The following is an 8,841-nucleotide window of genomic DNA, read 5'->3' as shown; positions in this document are numbered from 1 at the left end:
AAGAGTGCGTTCACGCAAACTCGATGAGTCGATGAACAGGCTCGTGGGTGAGCCGATAAACAGACTCGATGGTGAGCCGATAAACAGACTCGTGGGTGAGCCGATAAACAGACTTGAGGGTGAGCCGATAAACAGACTCGATGGTGAGCCGATAAACAGACTCGAGAGTGAGTCGATAAACAGACTCAATGGTGAGCCGATAAACAGACTCGTGGGTGAGCCAATAAACAAACTCGATGGTGAGCCGATAAACAGACTCGTGGGTGAGCCGATAAACAGACTCAAGGCTGAGCCGATAAACAGACTCGATGGTGTCTTTTCTCAACAGTTACACCCTAGTAAGCCAAGCGCAATAATTTTTGATGTTCGGTCAATAGCACTTATAGTGAATGCAGCTGTGATACGCTGGCTAATATCACAATGCTAAAGTCAGAAACAGTGACAAGAATCTTATACACTATTTGCTTTTGAAAATCAAGCAGAGCTAAAGAACGCAGTATCTTTATTGGTGTTATATCTCACAGCACCAAGCAGTAACACAACAGCAATAACAAAACTGAAAGGTTATAATATAACCTGGTTTGCATTGGTAACATTGGTTTGCAATATTATTGCAAACCAAGGGAAAAATCTACAGTTGATTGGCTGCACAATAATTAGGTCAACCGTTGCCACAATAAAATATTTTGAATACAAAAACGATCATATTTGTCACTAACTAATCATGCAATACGAGTATTAATAATTTTTTGAGTATTTATATAGTAACATGCAAATCTTAAAACAATATGGTAATAAATGGTTAACATAAAAATTTGCTAATATAAAACATACATATAATATTATACTACAACGAACATGTATTAAGCGAGCGCATTATAATTGACTGCTCAGATTTTAATAAACGGCAATAAATTCAGAGGACTCTATTATGCACGCTAGCAGTCTATAAATATGAGTACCGACTGATAGTCGCTTCATTAGTTCCCCTCTCCCATCTCAGCTCTTCTCGGGGCCACCATTCCATCTAAAAAACTCTGTCCCGTGGTGACAATGGTGGGAATTCCGTGTCATAATTACCACCAACATTTTGCTATTACAACATTGTCATCCTCATCTTTAATAAAAGTGGTAGTAGTAAGTAATTGCATGACATACATCACTAAATTCTTGAACTCCAACTATGCATATCAAAACAAAGATACCCATAAACATGTAAACTGTACGAGGTTTTTGTATCACGCCATAGTCGCTAGACCGTTAACAGTACATATAGATTGCAATCTAATAACGCCTATTTATCTTTGCAGTGATTCATAGTGTCATTTTGACCAGCTTAAAGAGTGACTCATCGTTCATGCATCTCCGTTGGCTTGGATGGTTCACCTTTTGTAGATTGTGGCTTGTGCGATGCTGGTATCTTTTACATATTTTCAAAGTTGTTCAAATAATCCAAGTTGCCATCAACTAAACTGGCAACACCAGCTCGAAGCGAGGGGGCGAATCTGGGCATCGTATTAGAATGAAGTGAAATACCTAACAAATAGTCTGATTAGACTTCCCAGAAAGTGTGCCATGGCCATAATCAAAGAGTGGATAAATTAACTTATTCTCTAGCTAGCCCCCACAGCAGACCAAAGATCTGGTATATCTGGATCTGTTCCTGCCCACTGGGTTACATCTCTGTACTGCTGAGAGAGGGACGCTAGTAATGCAGAACCTATTGTTCCTTAATACCTTTTGCATGCAGTTTCATGGAAATGGCACAAATCAATGGTAAATAATCCGACTCTTGAGTCAAACTCGTACAAATGGCAAAAAAAGACAGAAAACAGTGTTGCATGGAAGTCAGTGATAAAGCCGAAACCATAAGACAGCCATTGTAGAAACAACTGATGGCAAGAGAAAGTAATTAAGTTATTTCAGTCAGCTGACTAGACAGTAAACTGTCAGCTATATAGCAACAATAGTAGCTCATGTTTTTTATAACAAATGATTATAAATATTTTCATGAGGGAATAACTCCTTATCACATAAAGGTGTCTGTTTCATGAGGTGTTTCGCAGAATGTGTAGAATTTGCTGCCAAACCTTTAATATATTGTTCTCTTTAAAATGTGTTTAATACCATCACACACTTTTACATGAGTACACATTTATTATTAAAATAATAAATTCAAACTTTAAGAGATTAACCAATATTAATAGTGTGAACATAGAATTTACTTGGATTTGTCTTCTCAAACATATGAAAGCACAAGAGCTGTACAAAATAAATAATTCTAATATATTTACTTTTAGATTTTCATATCTTTCGGGTAGATGGTGTTGATCATAAGTCAATAATAATAGTCACTCCCTAATAGAGCCATTCAAGGAAATATATTTGGGTAACATTGGAGTAGAACAGAGATTCAATGAGAAAAACAAGTTGTTTGATTATTGAGCAAAATAAATAACTTCCTTTTAGTCAATGGATGTTGTTGCACGACATGAAGCAATAAAAAAAAGTCTCATGAGAGCATTTTTGGTGAAACCTTGACCTCTAAAGTGGTCAAAAATACAGATACATGGACTGAAGACGATTTAATACACAAAAAAAATTTACCAAGGAGGAGGACAAATCTGAAAATGTTGAGCCTGAAAAGAAATGATTTTCCAACTAGGCAGGAATTGTCCATCACACATTTCTGGCTATGAAGAAAAAGTATAGAACAATTGTTATGTGATTTTGTGATGCCAACAGAGGTTTTAACAGAGTTGTAACCTTCTATGTACTCAGGTTTAGCAGACTGCACTCGATAGCCCGATTCTGGTGGTGCGCCAGAACATGTTGTTTCAACTCCTAATTGGTACCTAACTTGGGGCCACAATGTCTATAATTATGCCTAATATGGATTCTCTGGTGTCTTTAGAGGGAATTAAAGCTGGAGAATGTCTTGCTATAGGAGGAGACAATTACTAGATAATTAATTTGGAATCATTATATTGTGAGCTGTGGCAACATAAAGAAAAAAAATGTATTATAGTCTACTAAAAATATAAAAACAATTTGCTGTACAAGATAAGAAAATTATCCACATTTATTGTCAATAGTCACAACTGCAACTGGTATACATGTGTATTCAGTCGATTGTATCTTACTCTCACATGATATAAAAATACAACTGTTTGTTTCTGTTGTTCAACAAGGTCGAGTGTGTAACTATAAAGACTTTAAATAATGTATGTATATAATCTGTTTGTATTATATATGACTGGGAGGTAGTCAACATTAATAGCTGAGAGATTCTTCAATTACTGCCTTTGTGAATGTCTTCTTTTTTAGGCAGCGACCCCAAAATGATTCTTCGGTACAAACTTGCTCCTCTTTAAACGTAAAGCAGTCGATACCCATGACATTGAAGTAGATGCTGCCAATAAAGTTTGCTAGACCTTCTCCATAATCCGTAGATGCTTCACTTAGACAAGACTTGAATCTATAATTTAAAATGACAACAAATTGGTTTTTATTTAGATGTTTAGTTATACTAGCACGAAATCCAATGTCATGTTACAGTGATAGTCACAAGGCTTTTAAATAATGGTTTAAAACAATAAAATCGAGCTATATATATATTACTTAACGGCAATAATTTTTTTCGATCAAAATATTTTCCAATTTACGCCATACAAGAATCATAAAACATCACAAAAAGGGCAAAATTCAGTCAATCACAGCAAATAAAATACTTTTCTTTGTTAAGAAAATTGTCAAAGGAGATAGGAATGATATTTTCAAAATAATTGGTAGTGACTGTATGCAATTCATTCTTATAACATAAGTTGAAATGAGTTGAAAACTTGCCACAGTCATGTAAAAAATGAGGACACAAACCATGAAAGATGTTGAAACCTATAATCTAACATCTAGCAGATTAGCAAAGATTTGGAAAGATCATTTGCTGGAATGAGATATGCTGGACTATGATGTAGATTTGCAATTAGTAGAAATGCTCTTTTTACAACAAAATTAAATCATTGAGGAGATATTTTGGAGCTAGATTATAATAAATATGTGAACTATAATTAATAACACATTCTTCACATGCATCTTTGGGACTAACACGACTCACAGATCGCAAAACCTTTTAAACAGCGTTTTATTTTATTGAGTGTTTTAGCTTCTTAACTCTGCAGACTATGAGACACGAAGGCTAATCAAGTAGTTTATTTATTCAGAGACTGATCTTGACAAAGCAAGCAGGGAGGATTAATTATGGCCCTGAGAAGTGAGAACGCAGAGGATAATGGACCAAGTATATCAGCTTACTGATAGACTTGAGGGTGTCTCATGTTTAAGGAAATAAAAATAAATACTTACTGGGTGTCACAGTCACAGTGGCTGACTGTCACGAATCTGTGATTGAAGTAGTAATACTCTGTTGATAGAGCTGGTATTACATAAGGACAATGATCATGGGTTCTACAGCAACTATCTGTATACTCGTATTCACCAAGGTCATCGATGTCCTGAGAGGAGTTGCCTAACCCGCACCAGTTAGTACCTACAATATTTGAAAAATACAGAATAGGAATTAGAAATAATATAGTGTAGAATTAACAAGTTTAATAACAAACTGTTTACATTAATCTTTTTAGTTTTGTTGTCAGTTACTGTTTAACAACTACTAATAATGGGTACTAAACTAATAGTTTCCTTGTATCTTCACATAAAATTATTAGGATATGTTGAGGGTCATAACTTCTTTTACTAACAGTACTATATATGTAATTAAATATTAACAATATTATATACAATTATACTCAATAAACATACCTGGATATGTAATATCATTAAATCCCCTTTTAGATCTTGTCTTCTGATTCTCAAGCTGCTTGGCAGACATGTTGTGTCTCACGGCAGCGTCTGGTGCTGACTCAATCATTGCTGTGTTGTTCACTGTGAGTCCGATCTCTCTGGTATTCAGTTGATCACACTCATTTATCCAATTTGTAAAGTTTTTATTTATTATTAATAGATGTTCTTGTTTCAAGTCACTTTCCATATCTCTCACAGACACAAATGATACTTGATAGTATCTAGAGGTCACACGTTTGAGAAGTCTATTAATCTGTTGTCTTGAGGTAGAAATGTCACAGTCACTGAGGTGACTTTCCTGAGTTAGTACTAGTTGAATGATGGTTGAGCCATTGGTCATCTCAAGTAGACTGAGAGAGTGTTTCGTGTCATTGACAACTCGTAAGAGTGTCACAACTCCCTGATCTCCTCGAATATATTCATAGTTTCCTTCCACTTGTTGATGTCGAGCGAATGAGCTCTGTAAAACTCTGTTGTACTGCTTGTTACCTCTTGCGAGGGCAGGTGGAAATAAAAGCAGCACAGCTCCTGTCAGCAGCAGAATGTTGAAACTCGGAGCAGGTGTCATCGTTGGTTGCCTGGTAAGGACTGATACTTCTGCAGCTGACAAGAGACTCTTTTATAGTCACTAAGTAGCAGGAAATATAAACATGACATCACATCAGGTTACCCAATAGTTCCTCCTACTTGTTTTGGGCCCTGTGCTGACTTTTACTATAAATATAACTTCCTCTTCTGTTGCAATAACCTTGGTATTTGTTTACTCTGCTAAGGTACAGACTTTCCTTGTATACTCATGTGAATACAGAGACAGCCTGTTCACTGTATCAGGTCTTTATAAAGTCCTCAAGTAGTTGTACTTATATTGTCAGTAAAGTTCTCTACTAATATAGACTGCAACTTACTTCTAAAACTTATATATTGACCTCATGATAACCTTGACAGAGTGTATTATAAATAGATGGAAATTAGATAATGCTAATTCTAAGAAAATCACAACTTGTCAGCTGTCAACAGGTTGCTACTAACACGGCAGTTTAGAATAACTGCCACGATTTGTCATACTGATAATAGCTGCTCATTATTGAAAACCAGCAACAATCATAGAATATATTGTTTCTTAATACTATCATCAAGTCAAACCCGATGATTTCAGAATCTCAGAATATAAAGTATGTACTTGGGTTGAATGTGAGACATTTAGGTTCTAACCATGTACCCTTAATAATTTCGAGATAATCAAGGTGGTTTCATCCTTGATTTAGAATGAAACTACCATGATTATCTTCAGTGTATCATAAGCACAAGGCTAAATGATACGCTGAAGTGGATAGAGTTGATCAATGATTGCATGGCAGTGTATCGCTAAATACCGCGGCTTGAACTCTTTAGTAATATTTTACAAAATCTTTGATAAATGTTGTAATATTTTTAAACTACAAAACCTGAACTCTGGTTTTATATCAAACATGCTTAGTGTATATTAAGGTCTTTAAAGAAATTAAATTCTTCTTTAAATTAACTTATTCTTATATTCTTATATTTAAATATATAAGAATTTATATTTATATATTTATATATAATATATTTATATAAGAATATATTTATAATATATTCTTACTTTAAAGAAGAAAAAAAAGAAGAAGTAATGACAGTGTTGGTCACATATATAGGTCACATATAGGTCACATGTGACCTACATGATGGTCACATATTGTTAAATGTAGCGGGTAGAGAAAAAACCCATTTCTTTAACGATGTTGTATTGATATTTTGTAATGCATACTCTTCAAGGGTAAGGAAATTGATAACATCCCTAGACAGGTGATATAGCTACAGTCTGTTGATATGTTTGAATAGTCTTTATAAGCTACAAACTATAAATAGCAACAACCAACAAATTCATTTTTTATAATTTTAGAGCAGATAAAACTTGAATACTTTGCATACGTTGTTTTTGCAATATCTAAGAACGTTTGGGAAAACAAAAACTTAAGTAAACTTTTCAGTGTTCTGAACTATTACAATTTTAATATAATACTACTTGCATTGATGCCCACTTTCATACAAATGCTGTAAATTTCATAACAATGCTCTTCCAATAAACGAGGTGTATGATAACAACACTTTAACCTTTTTCGTAGATGGATTAACGTTTTATAAAGTTTTCAAATAAAAACATGGGCAAAAGTAAATGTTGCTGTAAGAGAATTGTCTATCACAACAAGTGATTTCAATCAGCTGAGTCAGCAGTAGATTGTCAGCTACATAACAACAATAGTAGTAGCTCATGTTTGTCATGACAAATTATTGTGAATGTTCTCATGGGAAAATAACTCCCGATTACATAAAGCTGTCTGTATCGTGATGAGTTTTGCAAAATGTGTAGAATTTGCTGCTGTTACTGCCAAACCTCTAACTGTTCCTCTTAAAATGTATTTGATATCTTCACGCACCTCAACATGAGTACACATTTAAACTTAAAATAATAAATACGAACTTCAAATAGACATGGTTACTCAGTGTGAACATATTATTTACTTGGAGTTGTCTTCTCAAACATATAGAGAGGCAAGAGCTATACAAACTAGACAATCCTAATATATTTACTTTTAGACTTTCAGATCTTTCTGGTAGGTGTTTTTCATAAGTCAGCACTTCCTAATATAGCCATATATGTTTTATAAGCACTCACCACAAAGTCTTTATTAGCTAGAAGCAGGAAGAACAATGCTTTCCACTTCAACCTTGTATATATATCTATATATATATATATATATATATATATATACTTAGGAACCTCAATAAACTGAGAAAGCTACAATAAGCTGAGAAAGCTACATAATCCTGCAAGCCTGTGTGGGAGGCTTGGCCTTCTAAAGCTTAGCTGGCTTCCTTAGCCCAAGTTCATGTAACATAGCCAGGTGCGCAAGCGACGTTTGCATACACAACAATATAGGGAAATATATTTGGGTAACACTCCAGTAGAACAGTGATTCAGTCAGAAAAACATGTTGTTTTATTATTGAGGAGAATAAATAACATAATTTCCTTTTGGTCAAAAGAGATCTTATTTAGAGGCTTGTTTATATAGAAGTAGTTTAAACAAACAGCTTAGTTGGAAGGGCTGAGAGACCGTCTCCTTACAAGGTATACTGAGTTCTCCAAGTCTAGTAGGTGTGTCAAGGATGTTATGCAAACTATTCACTTTAACAAATTAATTAGAATTATATTATTCTTGTTAAACATGTAATTTTAATTTATTATTAACAGGTAGTATCTTGTCTATATATTATTGAATTTAGCGCTTCCCTTTTATCAAGGTTCTTACAAAGCACTTTTCTGCTATTGCAAGAGTAATACATGCTAAAATGAGTCATGTTGCAGAGGAGGAATAACTCCTATACCAGACTTATGCCAATTCATTTTTAACTCTGTTTCAAGTAGTTTTCATTCTTTGGAAACAAAACAGCATAAAGATAGTTTAATATATAGCAGAGCAACATATTCAAGATGTAGAGCAGAGGTGTCTAAGTCAAATAGATGGAGGGCCAAATAAATAATTTAGCTACAAGCTGAAGGTCGGACTGAAAGAATGTTCATTAAAAATTGTAAAATGATAGCTTAGAGTCAAGTCAACCAAATTAAACCAGTAAACAAACACATTCCAGTAGGACCAGATAGAGAAAGCAATCTTTTTTATGTCTCTATCACTAGTCTTTAATTCTCAACAGACAGAAAAAAACCAATTTCTCTATAAACATCCCATAGCGTGAACATTGAATGAAAGAACCTGGTATTATTCAAGGCACCATCAGTAACCTGTGTTTTCACTGTTAGCGAAAGTAGGCTAAACTCACTTCAAAGAAGAAAATACCAACTGCGATTTCTTCACACAGGTTTTCCCACTACCTCCATGTGAATGTACTCCGACTCCCACCTCGTTTGAAATTTCCACTCTCAGTGTTCAGTTTCTGTTTT

General features: G+C 34.4%; 1 protein-coding gene across 1 annotated transcript; it reads right to left on the bottom strand.

The window, feature by feature from the left end:
* Window positions 1-2,974: 2,974 nt before the first annotated feature.
* Window positions 2,975-5,435, bottom strand: LOC137391490 (uncharacterized). Its single transcript, XM_068077983.1, has 3 exons — window positions 4,819-5,435; window positions 4,363-4,546; window positions 2,975-3,478 (listed from the first exon to the last, which is right to left on the bottom strand). Exons 1-3 carry the CDS (start codon window positions 5,426-5,428, stop codon window positions 3,274-3,276), a joined length of 999 nt encoding a protein of 332 aa, XP_067934084.1. The 5' UTR covers window positions 5,429-5,435; the 3' UTR covers window positions 2,975-3,273.
* Window positions 5,436-8,841: the final 3,406 nt, after the last annotated feature.

Source organism: Watersipora subatra, chromosome 3 (genome assembly GCF_963576615.1).
Source record: "Watersipora subatra chromosome 3, tzWatSuba1.1, whole genome shotgun sequence".
NCBI classification, from domain to species: Eukaryota; Metazoa; Bryozoa; class Gymnolaemata; order Cheilostomatida; family Watersiporidae; genus Watersipora; species Watersipora subatra.
The sequence above is the reverse complement of the archived record's forward strand: the minus strand, read 5'-3'. Positions and strand labels throughout refer to the sequence as shown.

Coding starts and splice junctions, on each gene's coding strand:
- LOC137391490 (XM_068077983.1), bottom strand. CDS start 5,428: ATGACACCTGCTCCGAGTTTCAACATTCTGCTGCTGACAGGAGCTGTG. Junction 4,547..4,818: donor TAATGATATTACATATCCAG/GTATGTTTATTG, acceptor CAAATATTGTAG/GTACTAACTGGTGCGGGTTA. Junction 3,479..4,362: donor CACTGTGACTGTGACACCCA/GTAAGTATTTAT, acceptor TTTAAATTATAG/ATTCAAGTCTTGTCTAAGTG.